At 35.1% G+C, this 19705-nt stretch overlaps 1 protein-coding gene across 5 annotated transcripts in view; it reads right to left on the bottom strand.

Annotated features, from left to right (window-relative positions):
• The window catches only part of KIAA2026 (KIAA2026 ortholog), a 97638-nt gene that overhangs the window by 63576 nt on the left and 14357 nt on the right, over window positions 1–19705 (bottom strand). For 3 of the 5 annotated variants that reach the window (XM_057720120.1, XM_057720121.1, XM_057720123.1), the window contains exon 2: window positions 6856–7056. The exons of the other annotated variants lie outside the window; for them this stretch is intronic. In XM_057720120.1, the coding sequence (XP_057576103.1) occupies window positions 6856–7056 (201 nt within the window). The remainder of the gene's footprint in view (window positions 1–6855; window positions 7057–19705) is intronic. 5 annotated transcript variants of the gene reach the window in all.

Raw genomic sequence — 19705 nt, 5'->3', positions numbered from 1 at the left:
AAGAGCTAACACCTATCCTTCTCAAACGCTTCCAAGATACGGTAGAGGAGGAACACTCCCAAACTCATTCTACGAGGCCACCTTCACCTTGATACCAAAACCAGGCAACGATGTCACAAAAAAAAGGAAAGTTACAGGCCAATATCACTGATGACTATAGATGCAAAAATCCTCAACAAAATACCAGCTAACAGAATCCAACAGCATGTAAAAAAGATCATACACCATGATCAAGTGGGGTTTATCCCTGGGATGCAACGATTCTTCAATATATACAAATCAATCAACGTGATACATCATATCAACAAACTGAAGGATAAAAACCATATGATAATCGCAATAGATGCAGAAAAAGCTTTTGACAAAATTCAACATCCATTTATGATAAAAACTCTACAGAAAATGGGCACAGAAGGAAATTACCTCAACATAATAAAAGCCATATGAGAAACCAAAAGGCAGCATCGTTCTAAATGGTGAAAAACTGAAAGAATTCCCTCTAAGAACAGGAACAAGACAAGGGTGTCCACTCTCACCATTATTACTCAACATAGTTTTGGAAGTTTTAGCCACAGCAATCAGAGAAGAAAAAGAAATAAAAGGAATCCAAACTGCAAAAGAAGAAGTAAAATTGTCACTCTCTGGAGATGACATGATAGTATACATAGAAAACCCTAAAGACTACCAGAAAACTGCTAGCACTAATTGATGAATTTAGTAAAGTAGCAGGATACAAAATTAATGCACAGAAATCTCTTGCATTCCTATACACTAACAATGAAAAAGCAGAAAGAGAAATTAAGGAAATGCTCCCATTTACCATTGCAACAAAAAGAATAAAATATCTAGGAATAAACCTGCCTAAGGAGGCAAAAGACCAGTATGCAGAAAACTACAAGACACTGATGAAAGAAATCAAAGACAATACAAACAGGAGGAGGAACATATCATGTTCCTGGATTGGAAGAATCAATATTGTGAAATCACTATCTTACCCAAAGCAATTTACAGATTCAATGCAATCCTGATCAAATTACCAATGGCATTTTTCACAAAAGTAGAAAAAGAAATCTTAGAATTTGTATGGAAACGCAAAAGACCCCAAATAGCCAAAGCAATCTTGAGAAGGAAAGATGGAGTTGGTGGAATTAGGCTTCCTGACTTCAAACTATACTACAAGGCCACAGTGATCACGACAGTATGGTACTGGCACAAAAATAGAAAGGAAGATCAATGGAACAGAATAGAGAACACAGATGTAAACCCACACACATATGCGCACCTTATCTTTGACAAAGCAGGCAAGAATATGCAATGGAAAAAAGACAGCCTCTTCAATAAGTGGTGCTGGGAAAATTGGACAGCTCCATGTACAAGCATGAAATTAGAACACTTCCTAACACCACACACAAAAATAAACTCGGAATGGATTAAAGACCTAAATGTAAGGCCTGATACTATAAAACTCCTAAGGGAAAACATAGGCAGAATACTCTATGGCATACATCAAAGCAAGATCCTTTCTGACTCACCTCCTACAATAATGGAAATAAATTCAAGAATAAACAAATGGGACCTAATGAAACTTAAAAGCTTTTGCACAGCGAAAGAAACCATAAACAAGACAAAAAGACAACCCTCAGAATGGGAGAAAATACTTGCCAACAAAGCAATGAACAAAGGATTAATCTCCAAAATATACAAGCAGCTCATGCAGTTTAATACCAAAAAAGCAAATAACACAATCCACAAATGGGCGGAAGACCTAAACAGACATTTCTCCAAAGAAGACATGCAGATGGCTAACAAACACATGAAAAGATGCTCAACATCACTAATCATTAGAGAAATGCAAGTCAAAGCCACAATGAGGTATCACCTCACACCAGCCAGAATGGCCATCATCAAAACATCTAGAAACAACAAATGTTGGAAAGGGTGTGGAGAAAAGGGAACTCTCCTGCACTGTTGGTGGGAATGTAAGTTGGTCCAGCCACTATGGAAAACAGTTTGGAGGTTCTTTAAAAAACTAAAAATAGAACTACCTTATGATGCAATAATCCCACTACTGGGTATATACCCAGAGAAAACCATAATCCAAAAAGAAACATGTTCCATAATGTTTACTGCAGCACTATTTACAATAGCCAGGACATGGAAGCAACCTAAATGCCCATCAACAGATGAATGGATAAAGAAGATGTGCCATACATATACAATGGAATATTACTCAGCTATAAAAAGGAATGAAATGGAGCTATATGTATTGAGGTGGATAGACCTAGAGTCTGTCATACAGAGTGAAGTGAGTCAGAAAGAGAAAAACAAATATTGTATGCTAACTCGTATATACGGAATCTAAAAAAAAAAAAAAATGGTACTGATGAACCCAGTGACAAGACAAGAATAAGGATGTAGATGCAGAGAATGGACTGGAGGACACGAGGCTGGTGGGGCAGGGGGCGAAGGGGAAGCTGGGACCAAGTGAGAGCGTAGCATAGACATATATATACTACCAACTGTAAAACAGATAGGCAGTGGGAAGTTGCTGTATAACAAAGGGAGATCAACTCGATGATGGGTGATGCCTTAGAGGGCCAGGATGGGGAGGGTCGGGGGGAATCGCAGGAGGGAGGGATTATGGGGATATGTGTATAAATACAGCTGATTGACTTTGGTGTACCTGAAAAACTGGTACAAGAGTGTAAAGCAATTACATTCCAATAAAGAGCCTAAAAAAAAATACTAATAGCAAATATATGATTTTTATTGAAGAAAAAAAATCTACATAAGGGTCTCCTTGAGATTGTTGAGTACTAGCTTGTGACTGAGGTAAAACTCCACAAAGTTTGACAGGAATGACCAGAAAATTGTAAGATCAGAGAGTTTACACACAATAGGCAGACCAGCTGCAGTGGGGAGACCTCAGTCATCACTTGGAGGCATTTGGTGGAGACCCCAGAGAGATGAGATCTTAGTAGTAGGGCTGAAGTGGAATGAAGGTTATTCTGGACCCACCCTAGAAAAGCTTAAAACATGAACTTGAAGGGATCATCAAAGTGATCCATAAGGAACTTAACTGCTTGCCAGAACAAAGCCCAATCCTCTTTTAAAAACGTAAATAAAAATCCAGATACTCAACAAGGTAACATTCACAACGTACAATTTCCAATAAAAAAATTATTGGACATGCGAAGAAGCAAAAAATGTAACTTACACCAAGGAGAAAAATCAGTCAATAGAAAGACTTAGAAAAGAACATTAAAACATGAACATAATGATAAGAAATGAAGATATTAAAAAAACAAATGTAAATTCTAGAGTTGAAAAAATACAGTCTCTGAAAAAAAAGTTCCCTGGATTAGACACTGCATAAAAAAAAGATTAGCAGGCTTCCTAGGTGGTGCAGTGGTTAAGAATCCGCCTGCCAATGCAGGGGACACGGGTTCAAGCCCTGCTCCAGGAAGATCCCACATGCCGCGGAGCAACTAAACCCATGCACCACAACTATTGAGCCTGCGCTTTAGCGTCCGTGAGCCACAACTACTGAGCCCATGTGCTGCAACTACTGAAGCCCACGCACCTAGAGCCTGTGCTCCGTAACAAGAGAAGCCATGGTAATGAGGAGCCTGTGCACCACAACGAAGAGTAGCCTCCACTCACCACAACTAAAAGAAAGCCCGTGTACAGCAACGAAGACCCAACACAGCCAATAAAATAAATAAAAAAATAAAAAAAAAAAAAGATTAGCAACTTGAAAACTTAGCACAGAAAGAAGTCTGAAAGCCTACAGATCAAAGAAGCCAAATGAACCCTAAGCAAGATAACGAACACATACATACATAAACTCTATCCTATAGCAAAGGGACATATTACAATAAAATTGCTGAAAACCAGTAATAAAGACAAAATCTTAAAAATGTTTAGAGATAAGATACATTATATATAGAGGAACAAAGATAAAAATAACAGCTGAGTTCTCTTCAAAAACAATGTATGGTAGAATATGTCATGTTTAAAATGCTGGTAGGAAAAAACTGTCAACCTGGAAACACACACACACACACACACACACACACACACACACACACAGTCAGTCCATGGTATCCGAAGGGCCTTCCAATGTAAGGGGAAATAAAAACTTTTTCAGACCGAAAAAATAAAAGCTCAGAGTTCATCACTGGCACAACTCCATTATGAGAAATGTTAATGGAGTTCTTCAGGTAGTAGAAAGATGACAATAGATGGCATCATGGATCAATACAAAGAAAAGTATAATGCTGGGAAGGGTAAATATATGGATTCTTATATTTCTTCAAAAGATAACTAGCTAAAGCACATACAGAAACAGTATATTGGGGTCTGTAACACATGTAGATGTGTAAAGCAAAATGTGTAACAACAATAGCACAACGGATGGGAAGAGATAAAGAGAAGCATACTGTAAAAGAGTACATTTGAAGTTAGCTATGATATGTTAAACACATCTTGTAAACTCTAGAGAAACCACTAAAAAAAAAAAAATTCAAACTGATGCACAGCCAATAAGTCAATATTGGATATAAAATGCAGTATTTAAAAACGTAAGAAATATTACCAGGGAAGAAAGGGATGCTCATAAGAAAAAAGTCAATCCATCAAAAAAGCCCCAAGAATCATAAATATGTATTCATCCAATAGCAGAGTTTCAAACTAGCTGAAGCAAAACCTTTCAGAACTCAGAGCAGAAACAGACAAGAGTACATTAAAATCAACTGTATTTCTGTATGTTAGCAACAAAATATAACTGAATTTAAAAATGATTTACAATTGCATCAAAAACATGAAATTTTTTTCTTCCTCAAAAAACAATGAAAATGAAAAGAACAAAGGCAAGCCACAGACTGGGAGAAAATATCTACAATGCATGTATATCTAACAAAGGACTTGCATCCAGAATATATAAGAGAATTCTTAAAATTTTATAATAAAATGCATGGGAATGATGAAGTCAGGAAAGTGGTTTCTTCTGAGGATAGAGGAAAAATACAGAAAATCTTGATTAAAACTAAACTTAATTTGTTTAAAAATTTCTGGGTAGTGGGTACCTAGGCCTTTATTACAATTCTTATTTATTCTTTGCTCCATGCTTAAAATTTTTCTACTTAAAAAAGAAAATGTTAACACTATACCCAAACAGAAAGTTTAATTCATAGTAAATTATCATAGTCACTAGACATTTAATGAAGGATTTTTTTCCCATGTCTTATTTACCTATTTTTATTTGATGTTAAGCCCAGGACACACATAAATATATGCAAAATTGGAGAAAAGAAAAAGATTCAGTCATATCTTTAGTTTCTTAGTAGCCACTCTTACTTAATTGCTTAAATGCTTCCCTCATCACTTCAAACAACTTATTAAAAACTGAAGTTCACTGATCTTTCTCCACACCATGGACTCAAACTCTTTTATTTTCTTCGCTGGGTCCATCATTTTTAAGACACAGGGACAGCATGCTGCTTATGAGCAGAAGCGCTATAATCAAACTGCCTCGGTTCAAATCTTAAATTTAGCACTCAAAAATTGCCTGGCTTTGGGCAACTTACTTATTCTCTCCATGCCTCAGGACAAATGTTGAATATATACAAGGTGCTTGGAGCTAAACCTGGCAAATAGTCCTGCTCAATAAATGCTAATCATTTTTTTTTTTTTTATCATCGTCTTATGGCTATTATTACAACTACTTCCTGACTTCTCTTTGTCCCTTTCTTTGCTCCCCCTATATCAAGGAAGGTACTAGATCCTGCTGATTGTTCCCAGAACAATCTGACTTTCTCCTTATTTTTGGTTACTACCTTCAGTAGTGGAGGTCTAGACTACTACAGCCTTCTTCTTACAAGACTTCCTTTTCTTCAATTTCTCTCTATTCCAATGCATTACATACTACTGTAAGAGTTATCTTTATTCCCTTCCATAAAACCCCCTTTCCTATAGCAGAAGTAGTTCTATGAAGCTCTATACAAGGAAAAAAAGTATTTCACAGTGGGTTTCCAATTAACTACTACTATTAAAAAGTATGGTGGTAGAAGGTCTCAAGGTTGAATTTTAAACCTACATATCAAAGCAAGCTAAATTTATTACTATAAGAGGAGAAAAATATATTATAAATTGCCTTTGAGTATCACTAGTAGTTCTCTATTAGATCAGCAATCACTCCTAACATAGTTTGAGATATGATTTAGTATAAAAATCACCAGTCTTTTTTGAGTAAGCACTTACCTCTCTGGGCCCTAGTCTCTTGCTATTAAAAAAAACCTTACAGATGTGTCATCAGTCTCTATGCTCCCAGACCCTAGAAGGTAATACTAATTGAGCACAACATTCTTTCCTGATGAATCCCGAGTAAGCATAGTTATCCATGGAAACTAATACCAATGGAAGAACTGGCAGAAGTGAACCTATATGTCATTGTGAACTACATAATCTCTGGAGTTTCTTTTAATTTTAAACTTTAAAGGTCTGTGATTCTATTCTAAAGCTCTATAAATCTATATAAAATTCCTCTCATTTAAAATTTATTATTCATTTGAGACTACTTCCAGAAATCTAGAAAGCATCCTGAAATCTTTCACAAGTTATTTTTGTATAGCTTCAACTTAATTTGGTTTAAACTTTAAAACTGTATTTTGAAACAAATGTCATTGTGATGTTTTAGTATTAACTCATACTTAGGTGAGAATGCATTTTGGAACACTACAAAAATGGGCCCAGAAATTTGATTTGGGCACATAGAAGTTACACAGCTACTCTTTGAAATGTAGTTCCTGAAAATTTGAACAACATGAAACTTAACTTTTTTTTTTTAACATTTACCTTTTTTCTTCTTTTGCTCTCAGCTGTTCTTCCTGTCTCAAAACTTGAACCATTACAGATTCAAAAACTCCACTTGTCAAGCCTGCCAAACTTCGTGGTGTTGACCGACGCCTTGTTGAAGTACATGCAGTTCCCTTCTCATCCTCCAATCCATAATAGCCTCTAGATGTAACTGCTATCGTTGTCTTTTCTCTCAAGTGCCTTGGAGAAGAATAAGTCAATTCATAGGTCAAATCTTCTGGGTAAGCAATAAACCCCCTTAACCAGCATTTTAAGAAGAATCCTTTTCACTAACTATACTAAAATTATTTATTTAAACCTTGCTTAGCTATGTTTCAGATTTTTATCCTCCCTACATAATTTCTAATTTTCCTTACTCATGTCATAAAGTCAGTATGAGTGATAGTCTCTTCCCTACATTAAAAAAATATAAAACTGAAGCAATAAAGTTAAGAATTAAAGATTCTTTAATGAAAAAAAATTTATTGTTTGCAAAATTAAATGTAGCTTATCCTTACATCTCTTCATATATTTCATACTACTTATGGGAAAATATACAATAATACAAAAATATTCTGGGAGAGAAAATTCTATGATAAACACTTTTAAGTAATTATAAACAAACTAAGCATTACAATACATAATTTTAAATTGTAAGCATTACAGTATATAACGTCTTCCTACCCTATATTTATTAATACACTAAGACATTTAATGCTTGAAGATGATGAAAAATTTTCTCAGCAGTTTGCTTAATTATCCATAAATCTTAATGAATCTGAATTAAAACTATTTACATTGAAGAAACATTAAATTAATCTTATAAAATTTTAAGTCTAGACTAAAAACTGACTTCTGAATTTATGAGTTAATTATAAATCTATATGAGTTAATCGTAAACAGCATCAGGGAAAATATCTTCTGTTCTAGCTTTGCAAAACATCCTAGAGCCTCTGAAGGCTTTGTACCTGTTGTTTCTACAATGGTAAAATCAAGTCAATCTTAAAATAAGCATTCAATATGCTAGATAAGAATCTATGTAAATTAAAAGTTGACTCTTGTAGTCATATTTTCTTGCTTTCCTATAGGCATAGGCTTTGTTTAATATAAAATAAGCTGAAAACATAAACCTTGAGAGCATGAAATATAATTAAACTCCTGTCCATCCTGGACTATATTCACAGTGATTTATTACTCTAGGTTAGAGTAACTTTATAACAATCTTACTCTCAGGCCATCTAGGTCCCATGAATAGTGTGACTGCAAAGTTCTACTGAACTGTGGTGCTACTGTGTGTTTTCTTTATTATGAGGAGATAACATTTTAACTAAGTCAGCTTTAGGCAGGGCAAAAACTTTTAAACTGGTTTTCTATTAATGCTAAAGAACTTGAGCTAATCTATCCATACTGTTTCAGGCTGTGATCTTTTAAGCACAACAGCATACATCTGTATGATGGTTAACTGGGCTGGGAGTAAGGAATGCGGGCCCAAGGAAAATGAACTGGCAATAACAGATACTGAATGGGTATACCTGGGTTCATTTTAGCATAGTGTTCACACTGGCAAACTAACTAGTTCTATAATTTTAATTATTTCCTCATCAATACAAATGGAAGAGAACATTAATGGACAATATTACACTGACACATAATGACATGTCAGAGGTCACAGTGTATATAAAGCACTAGGGATAAGGAGAGTTGAGGGAAACATTAAGTCATATGTCTTAATGACTTAATTGTCATTAAACAAGTCAAACTAAATTTTACCCTTTAACTTCAGCCTTGTAAGTAGAGAAGATGAAGTTATAAACTACTTTTTTAAAAAGAACAAAGAGAAATTAATATCCTTTATTACACATCAGAAATAAGAATTTATAAGCTTTGATATTTATCATTCATAATTCAAATACAAAGAGAACTATGATGTTTCTCTTGTATCAATATGTAAAGATGAAAAGGTCTAAGGAAGAAAATTCTCTTATAACATTAGTGGGCATGTAAAATTGGCACGGCCTTCTGGAAGTCAATTTGGTAATAATCATTAAGATTTAATGTGCACATATCCTTTGACCCATCATGCTTCTAGGAATTTACCCCATAGACATATATCCACAACTGTGAGCAATAGCACACATACATACACACTCACACACAAAGTATTGTCTGTCATTCAAAAAGAACAACCTGGAAACAAATGTCCTTAGATAGGAGACAGATTAAATAAAGTCATGTACATCACAATATGCAATACCATCATCCATTAAAAGCAGTAGGTAATCTGTATGAATTCACTATAAAAGATGTCCATATTACACTGTTGAATGTAAGGAAGAAGTTTTGGGGTAAAATATATTTTTTACCCCAAAAGGAATTACATATAAGTATATGTATATGTAAACATACATATGGCATCCAGTAGTGTGTGTTTGTGTACATGTTTAAACCCTCACCCAGATTACTGCAATCTCTTTGCGACAGGTCTCCTGGCTTCTACTGTGATCCCCCTACAGTTTATCCTTCAAGCAGCAACCCAGGTAATCCTTTAAAAAGCCAATCAGATTATGTCATTGCCCTGCTCTGTCTCCTCCAAAGCCTTCCAGTTACACTTAAAATACAATGCAAAGTTCTGACAGCTTACAAGAGTTAGTATGTTATGGCCCTCCTCTACCTCTGCAGACCCTATTTTCTACTACTCTGCCCTTAGCTTTTTGTGTTCTGGTCACAAAAGTCTCCTTGTTATTCTCAGTCACACAAACATCTGCTTTGCACTCGATCTCTCTCCTGTAAGGCATTTTCCCCCCAGATATTTGTACAGCTAGGCACTATCCCTTCATTCAAATTTCTATTCAAACATCACCATATTTGAGAGGACTTCCCTGAGCACCATAACCAGTAAAGGATTCCCTTTCATTCTCTGTTGCCTTACTCTGGTTTCTTTTTCCTCATGTTATTTACCATACATTACATAATTATCTATTTATTCAGTAATTATTCATCTCCTCACCAGAATGAAAGCTCCAGGAGGATAAGGACTTTGTTTTGTTAATGGCTGTTACCTTCAGAGCCTCAAACTGTGGTATAGATGTAGATCGAGTATTTGGAAGAATACAAGCTAAACTTTATTTTTCATTTTAAATTTACACACATAAAGTTGAAAAACTCTAGTTATCTATTTTGTCCACAGTAAAAGAACTCTGATTAAACATTTGTAACTAACTAGTACTTGAATTTTCATTCATCAGAGATAAAAGACAATAAAATAAGATGAAAATAAGTCTCACCTCCAAATAAAAATTGTCAGATAATCAACGATCAAATAATACACTAAAATAGCTCCCCATTCCTAAAACTCAGGTTTCCTTCCTATTAGGAAAATTATTCTATGAAATCAGTCTGACAGTAGTTTGAAAATAACAGATTGCTAACTGTAAGCAAAAGCTAAGCAATAACTATGGTTGATTCGTTGAGTTTTATAGTTATCCTTTCTTTTCTTTTTTTTCCCTCACAAAGAAAGCATGAAAGGTCTTTTCTGTGGTGTTGATGCAATCTCAATTTCAGAATTCAGAGGTGCAATTTTCTTTAAAATTATTAAAATAAGTATTAAGATGGAAGTTAACTGATAATTAAGTTTTACTTAAGGTTAATATATGGACTAACACTGACCCTCTACTAAAAAGAGATGTTTGGGAAGGTTTCCACTATTACATAATTTTATGTTACCAAAATAATGTAAAAGTGTAACCTATAAAAATTTGTATCTGCACACTTAAAAGTTGGAAGCAGAATCATCTAATCTGCTTAAAAACATCTTAAATGAAGAGTTTCAGTCACTTTTAAAACTCATTTACTTAAAAAATATTAAAATGCAATACAGCCCTCAGGGTCCTGACAAGGAAGAGATAATACTCAAAGGAGGTGATGTTTAATGAAGAAACTATTTACCAATGTGCAGGTAAGGTTAAGGGAAACTAGGAAGGGATGGTGAAGCACTTGTGGACTAGCCAGAGAGCATTATCATCAATCCAGGGGAAGGGGAGGGAATAGTTACTGGAACAAAGAAGCTGTCGTAGAAAAGGGCTAAACAATGCTGACAACCTAAAGCCTAGCAAAGAATAAGCTGTTAGAATAAATACCCCTACCTCTCTGTCAGTGCCTCCAACTGACTGAACCCAATCAGAAGCCAGAAAACAAGGCAGATCAGTTGATGCAGTCCTTAGAGATCGGCCTCCTGGGGTACAGTGTGTGGCGCCCAAAGATGGATAATAGATTTGAATGTGCAAATGAAGATTATCTAGCACAATACCTTAGTATTCATTTTCAAGAGCAAACAACTTCTAAACTGAAATTAGGAAAGGCAGAACTTTTTTTGGGTAGATTTCAACAAAAACTTTTGCATGTTTGATAGATAAGCATCATTATGTAGTCAGTCCAGCACTCTTACCATCTGGATTTGTGTATCTTTATGAGCTCTGAACTAAAACAGTCTTTAAAACCAAGTACCAAATGAAACACAAAACAAGCCTTTCAAATAGCTCTACAGCCAAGGATTAAACCAAGATTTTCAAAACTCATGAAGTATCAAAACACCCTCACCAAAAATAACTTTTCATAACATTATTTAAAGAATTTTAAAAATATGCTTAATCTCTCATTTCTAGTATCTAGTCTAAAGTTTTGTAATATAATGTTTTATAATAAAGAATAATAGTACAGAAGAACCTATATGTGATTTATAAATAAATATGCATACAATAGGGGTACATATTCAAAACCTCTTCTGCTTGAGGAGCCACATCATAAAAGTGTGAAGATGACTTCTCTCATCTCCAGCTATATATGATACCTCGGTTTTCAGAACAAAAAAATCTTCATCCACACCAAAAAAAAAGCATTTATCACAGATTGTTAAACTTCCTACTTATCTTCTTTACTTTCTATTCTCCCAATTGCTACTCTTTATTCCCCTTGCATTTAAGCTCATCTTCATCCACACTCCAGTCCCTTGTTTGATTTCTTTATTTGCTTTATCTGCTCTAACATAATTCAGCCTCTTTCAGCTATTCATATAGATAACTAGTTGGGACCCATCATATTATGATTAACCTTTTATCTCATCTCCCTTGACCAATTTATCTTTCTGTCTCAGGCACCCTCTCTCTCTCTCTTGCATCTCAGCTAAAAGGTCCTTCACTCCTATACCTCCACTACTAAGCACTGTAGGAAAAAAAAATCACCACCTTGTAGTTTATTGTCTAACTGTAACCTTAACTGGGCTCACCTGACTTCTTTGAAGGACGTCAACTCCTTCTTTGGTTCTCCATAACAGCAATTTCAAACGGTATCATTATTCAAAAGCTTCACGTCACTAGCCATCATCACACAGCAGCTGATTTTGCTTACCACTTATTTCACAGAGAAAATGGTAGTGTTAAAGAAAGAGCTCGATTAACTCCCTGATTCTCAAAAAACAAAGTTATCTGAATCCAAAAAAATTTTTATGAACTTTAAGTTGCAGTGAAAAAAGTGCCACTTATCAAAAACTAATCTCGCAGTACGTTTTCAGAATTTGTATTTCATTAACTATCTCCTGCATCTTCAGCCTCTACCTGCTAGTTACCTTTAGCATATAAACACACCCAAGTTTTTATTAAAAACAAACCATTCCCCTTGAGAAGAGCCACATCTAAATCTTGGTCCATTTCACCTTTCATTCACACCTCAAATTGTCATTTGCCTGTACCTATTCTACTGAAATCCCTCTTCCCAAATGACCTCCTAGTTATGAAATTCAAATGATATTTTTCATTTCTTGTTCACTCAACCTCTCTATACCATCTGATTAGTCTTTTGTCAAGACCTTAAACTGGACTTTGCAGAAAGAACAGTTTTAGATAGATATAAAAAGAGTGGAGAAGAAATACTAATTAAGAAGAAAAATATTCATTTATATTATTCAAATTCATTCATTCAAAATATTTACTGAGCAACAGGGATTCAGCAATGAACATGCTGACAGTCTGCACATATTTGGGTTGAAACAATGGGGACACCACTGAAAAAAATGTGAGAGTTGAAAACAAAAACAGGAAAATTGTGAAGGAGACCTGGGTTAGAAATACACTTAGTTTTTAACATTTTGATATAACAGTTGCACAACCAGCTGGGAAAGTTCTATGGACAGAAATATAAAACTAAAACAAATGGGGAGGCTCAAGATATTGATTTGAGAGTCTTAGTGAGAAAGTCATAAAAAAACAATCTCTCCATAGAGGAATAAATATAGGGAGATATGATCTAAAGGCATAAGTTTAGGGATTTCCATAATTATAAAAACAAAGCAGAAGAAGAGGAAGACTCAAATGATAAGTTAGACTGCTAAGTTTAGAAACAGCACAAAAAGGGAATTCCCTGGTGGCCCAGTGGTTAGGACTTGGCACTTTCACTGCCAGGGCGTGGGTTCCATCCCCACTAGTGGAACTAAGATCCCACAAGATGTGTGGTGTGGCCAAAAAAAAGAGAGAGAGAAGAAATATCACAATAACAACCAAAGGAGAAAAGTTTTAAGCATCAAGTGATTTAAACTATTTAATTCTCCAGATAGATGGAAAAAGTACTAAGTAAAAGCCAAGGATTAAGCAAGAAGGCATCCACTAGCAAAATTCAAGAGGGCAACTTCAATAAGGGAATAATTACAAAGAACCTTATAAGTTAATCTTCCATAGTCTTTGTTCATACCTGAAGTGGCACTAAATAAATGACATGAACCCCCTAAAGAACAACTAAAGACCACCATAACTAATTTTCTGAAAAAACCAAACATTCTGCTTAGAATAAATTTCCATTTTTTGATTTTCCCTTTGTCATTTAAGGAAGGCACAAAAGTAAATGTAAAGTTTTTATTTACATAGGAAGGATACTTGAGAAGTGCCTTACCAACCTCAACAACTCTGATAAGCATGTTTAGTATGCTAGGGCTGCTCTGTTGAACATTCTACTACCACTACAGCTTTTCCTTACCGTATAGAAGCAGTCAGGAGTTCTCAGTACCAGCAGAACAGAGGGCTCCCTAGGTCACTATCTTTCATACAGTCTGGTTATGTTTATGTTCCCTAGAAGAAACTAAAGCTGTGACAAGTCTGCAAAGTGGGCAGGTAGATACCCTGGCTTCCTTTTCTTGGCTAACTCCTCTAAATATCTGCCAAGTATTGATGAGCATTTAAAGTAGGACATTGTAAATTCAAGATACTTTCAGATGTGACATAGAGACAAAGAGGAAAGATGGGAAAGCTGGGGTGAGTTTTGTCTCTACCACTGGAAATAACAGGTCATAAAAAAAGAGATGTAAGAACCTGACAAAAGCTGAAGACTTAAATTAGGAGGATGTGGCAAGTTCACAGAAACTAAGTAATGCTACCAACCTCTTTCTCTGTTGTTCATTTCAAGAATGGGAAGAATGTCATTCTTATTCCCCACAAACTAGTAATTCCTATTGTTCTCTCACATATTCTTAATTTAAAAATGAATATTTTATTTTCCCCTCCTTTACTGAGATATAATCGACATAAACCATTGTGTAAGTTTAAGATGTACAACATGTAGATTTGATACACATATACTTTGCAAAATGATTACTACCACAGGATTAGCTAACACCTCCACCGGGTCACATAACTAAAAACAAATATTTAAAAAATTCATTTCTGAATTATATCTTTCTTCTGATTAAAAAAATCTTGAGTTGTTTCACCTTGCCCTCTGGGTTTTGCAAGGTCCAGTGGGGTTACAGGGCTCTGTATCTGGCCCTGTTGCCATCATTCCATCACTCACTCACTCCACAAACATTTACTGAGCACCTCTGGGTGCCAGGCTCTGCTTTGGGTGCTGGGGATTCAGAAGACAGTGGTCTTTGTCTTCCAGGTACTTACTGCTCTCTTGCATTTTCCAGCCATGCTGGAATGATGGAGACAATTTCCTTATCCAGATGTGCTGCTTGGTATCGCACCTTTGCATCAGTCTCTCTGTTCTTTCTTCTCCTTATCATCTGGGTGAGCTTCCTTCCTTTCTTCAAAATCCAAGTCAGATCTCTCCCTCCGTGGAGACTTCTCTTTGACAATAATCCTTCAACTCCATCTCACTGTGGTTCCTTCTTTATATCCTTAGCTGCAGAAGATCTTTTCTGGTAGGTTCCAGTCTTTTTCACTGATGGCTGTTACGCGAATAGTTACGATTTTGGTGTGCTCATGAGAGGAGGTGAGCTTAGGGTCTTTCTACACTGCCATCTTGGCTGATCTCTCCATCTCTTCTTATGCCAAGTGACCAAAACACGGGTGGTGCAAATGTTGATTCTACAATACTATTTTATACTATTAAAAAGTATAAAAAGTACCTTATGTAAAAACAAAAACAAATATTTCACTTCTGGAAAATTCAGAAAAAATCATTTGACAGAGGACTTATCCTACCAGATATTAAAATGGATTTTAAAGTCACAGTAATAAATTTAACACAAGAAGGCAAACAGACATACCAACAGTACAGGGGAGGCAGTTGAAAAGTAAATCCAAATACACCAGGACTTTAATATATTACAAAAGTAGTATATCAGAGCAATGGAAAAAAGTGATACTGTGACGACTAGCTGGATGTGAGAAAAAAATAAAGCTGGATTTCAACCTCACTCCTTGACCAAAACAAATTCCAGACAGATCCACTTACTTGTTCATTCATTCATTTATTCCTTTATTCAATATTAAGTACTCATAGATACTGAGCTAGGTGTTGGCATCAGCACTTACAGGCAAGATTCCTCCTTGCTGAGCATACACGCTAGTAAGAAGACACAAGAAAGTGAGTAAACAAATACATACACATACACATAAGTCCTAACTATAACTTCTGTGAAGGACAGTCAAGAATAATTTATCTGAGGAAATGACAGGAGGAAAAGCCAACTGTGACCAAAACAAACAAACAAAAAAATAAGCAAACAGAAACCCAAAGAAAACCCTGAGGATAAGTGTTCTAGGTAAAAGAAAGAGGAAATATAAAGGCTCTGAGGTGAGAAATGGCTTGGTAGCTACATAAAGAATAGTAAGCCAAACTCCTTACTATGGCCTAAGTGCCAATGAAGTCCTTGAGGCAGGGTACTGACTTCTCAATGTACATTTTTTTTTTAAGTTCACTATGGCTGCTGGGTAGAAAATGTACTCTAGAAGGAAAAAAGCAGAAGCAGGAAAAACAAGTCAGGAAACTATAGCAGTATTCCAGGCAAGAAATGATAACAGTTTGTACTTAAGTGGTAACAGTGAAGAGAAATGGGCAAGATTTAAACTACACTTTAGAGGAAGAAAGCTCAGATATGGTTGATGTATTTAACATAAGAAACGAGTGAAAAGGAAGAACCAATGAAAAAATCAGGTTTTTTGGCCAGAGCAACTTCACAGACAGTGGAGTCATTTGCTCAAAAGGTAAGAACAGGCTTAGAAAAGCAAAACAAAACAACAAACCTAAAGTTCAGTTTTGAACATGTTAAAATTTGAGTTGGCTAACTTTTATTCAATATAGTATTGGAAGTCCTTGTCACAGTAACCAGAAAATAAAAAGAAATAAAAGGAATCCAAATTGGAAAGGAAGAAGTATAACTGTCACTGTTGGCAGATGACATGATACTATACATATAAAATCCCAAAGACATGACCAAAAAACTACTAAAGCCCATCAATGAATTCAGTAAAGTTGCAGAATAAAAAATTAATATATAGAGAAACCTGTTGAGTTTCTATACATTAACAATGAACTACCAGAAAGAGAAGTTTAAAAAAATAATCCCATTTACCATCACATCAAAAAGAATAAAATACCTAGGAATAAATCTAAGGAGGTAAAAGACTGGTACTTGGAAAACTATAAGACAGTAATGAAAGAAATTGAAAATGATACAAACAGATGGAAAGATATTCCATGTTCAGGGATTGGAAGAATTAACATTGCTAAAATAACCATACTACCCAAGGCAATCTACAGATTAGATTCAATGCAATCCCTATCAAAATATTAATGGCATTTTTCACAAAACTAGAACAAATAATTTGAAAATGTGTACAGAAACACAAAAGACACTGACGAACCAAAGCAATCTTGAAAGAGAAGAATAGAGCTAGAGGCATCAGGTTCTGTGACTTCAGACTATATTACAAAACTACAGTAATCAAAACAGTATGGTACTAGCACAAATACAGACACATAGATCAATGGAACAGAATAGAGAGCCCAGAAATAAACCCACACACTTAGGGTTAATTAATCTACAACAAAGGAGGCAAGAATAGGCAATGGGGAAAAGACAGACTCTTCAATAAGTGGTGCTGGAAGAAAACGGACAGCTTACATGTAAAATAATGAAATTAGAACATTTTCTTCTACCATACACAAAAATAAACTCCATATGGATTAAAGAATTAAATGTAGGACTTCCCTGGTGGTCCAGTGGCTAGGACTCCATGCTTGCAATGCAGGGGACCTGGGTTTCATCCCTGGTCAGGAAACTAGATCCCACATGGTGCAACTAAGAGTTTGCATGCCACAAACTAAAGATCCCACATGCCTCAACTAAAAGATCCCACATACTACAATGAAGATCCCACAGACAGCAACAAACATCCCACAGGCTGCAAATAAGACCCTACGCAGATCTATCAATCAATCAATCAATCAATCAATCAATCAATAGAACTAAATGTAAGATGGAAAACCATAAAAATACCAGAAGAAAATAGAGGCAGAGCACTCTGACATAATTCATAGCAATATTTTTTTAATATTTCCTTTCCTATAGCAGTATTGCCTTTCCAATATTTCCTTTCCTAAAGCAAAGGAAACAAAATCAAAAAATAAAAAATGGGACCTAACTAAACTTAAAAGCTTTTGCACAGCAAAGGAAACCACTAGTAAAGTGAAAAGACAACCTACTGAATTTGGAGAAAATATTTATAAATATTATGACTGATAAGGGGTTAATATCCAAAATATGTAAACAGTTCATACAACTCAATATAAAAAAAAACCAATTAAAAAATGGACAGAAGACCTGAATAGACATTTTTCCAAATAACATATACAGATGGCCAACAGGCACATGAAAAGATGCTCAACATTGCTAATCATCAGAGACATGGAAATCAAAATCACAATGAGATCTCATCTTACAACTGTCAGACGGCTATTACCAAAAAGACCATAAATAACAAATGCTGGCGAGGATGTGAAGCAAAGGGAACTCTTGTACATTGTTGGTGGGAATGTAAATTGGTGCAAGTACAGAATACAGTATGGACATTCCTCAGAAAACTAAAGACAGAACCACCACATGATCCAGCAATTCCACTGCTGGGTATATAGCGAAAGAAAATGAAAACAATTTGGAAAGATACATGCATCCCAATGTTCACAGCAGCATTATTTACAATTGCAAAGATAGGGAAGCAACCTAAGTAAGTGTCCTTCAACAGATGAGTGGATAAAAAAGATATGGTATACGTGTGTATACACCCCCCCCACACACACAAAATACTGCTCAGCCACAAAAAAGAATGAAATTTCACCATTTGCAACAACATGGATGGACCTGGAGAGTATTATGCTTAGTGAAATAAATCACACAGAGAAAGATAAATACTGTATGATATCACTTATATGTAGAATCTAAAAAATAAAACAACTGACTGAATATAGCAAAACAAAAACAGACTCACAGATAGAGAAAACAAACTAATGCTTACCAGTGGGGATAGGCACACATAGGAGTAAGGGATTAAGAGGTACAAACTACTATGTATAAAATAAATAAGCTACAAGGATATATCGTACAACACCAGAAATATAGCCAATATTTTACAATAGCTTTAAATGGAGTAAAATCTATAAAAATCTTGAATCAGTATGTTGTGCACCTGAAACTAATATTGTAAACCAACTTACACCTCAATAAAAAAAAAAAGATAAAGCTTCACACAAACAGAAAAAAACAAAAACAAAAACAAAACTGAGACACCCAGTTGAATACAAGAAACTAGTGACAGTAGTCGTCTATTTTAGTAGGGGACCAGGCAGAGAGGAAACATTTTTACTGTAATACTTCTTGTACTGTTTAATTTTCTGCAACCAAGATGTACACATTATTTTTTTAATTAAAAAACTGTTAGTAAGACAAACACTAGTCACTGGATTGCTAAGCAAAGTCCATGTACATTAGTTACACTATTTCCTTTAGATCTTCACAGTAGTTATACTTTATATGCATAATTATTTTTATTAATTTATACTGCAAATACATACTGTCAATCCCACCACAAGTAACTAAATGCTCCCTCCACCTTGAAATCTTTCATGATCCTATTCTCCCCAGCCTCTCTTTCACGTAGAAAGGCTCCTTTCTCTCAGTCCCTACGGCTCTTGCTCATAAGCAGCAAGCACCATGATTAAGCACCTGGGCTCTGGAGCCAAGCAGTCTGGATTTAAATCCAGGTTCTGCCACTAATTAATTTGGGCAAATTAATTTTTCTGTGTCTCATTTCTTCATTTGTAAAACAGGTTATATAAATCATTAATTACTTCAAGAGTTGTGGGGATTAAATAATTTAATATAGATAAAGCCTTTTAAATAGAGTGACATAGAATGGCACTTAATAAGGCAGCCAAGACAGGTTTGTCTCTCTACTCCTTGCTCTAAATTGGCAAATTTATCATAAGCACTGTGAAAAAAGATAGTTATAAAGTAATGAAAACATTAGGAACTAGTGTGGTTGAAAACATTTTAAAATAATTTTAAGGTATATTCTTATTATAAATC

The sequence above is a fragment of the Hippopotamus amphibius genome, chromosome 2 (assembly GCF_030028045.1).
Source record: "Hippopotamus amphibius kiboko isolate mHipAmp2 chromosome 2, mHipAmp2.hap2, whole genome shotgun sequence".
Taxonomy (NCBI): domain Eukaryota; kingdom Metazoa; phylum Chordata; class Mammalia; order Artiodactyla; family Hippopotamidae; genus Hippopotamus; species Hippopotamus amphibius.
The sequence above is the reverse complement of the archived record's forward strand: the minus strand, read 5'-3'. Positions and strand labels throughout refer to the sequence as shown.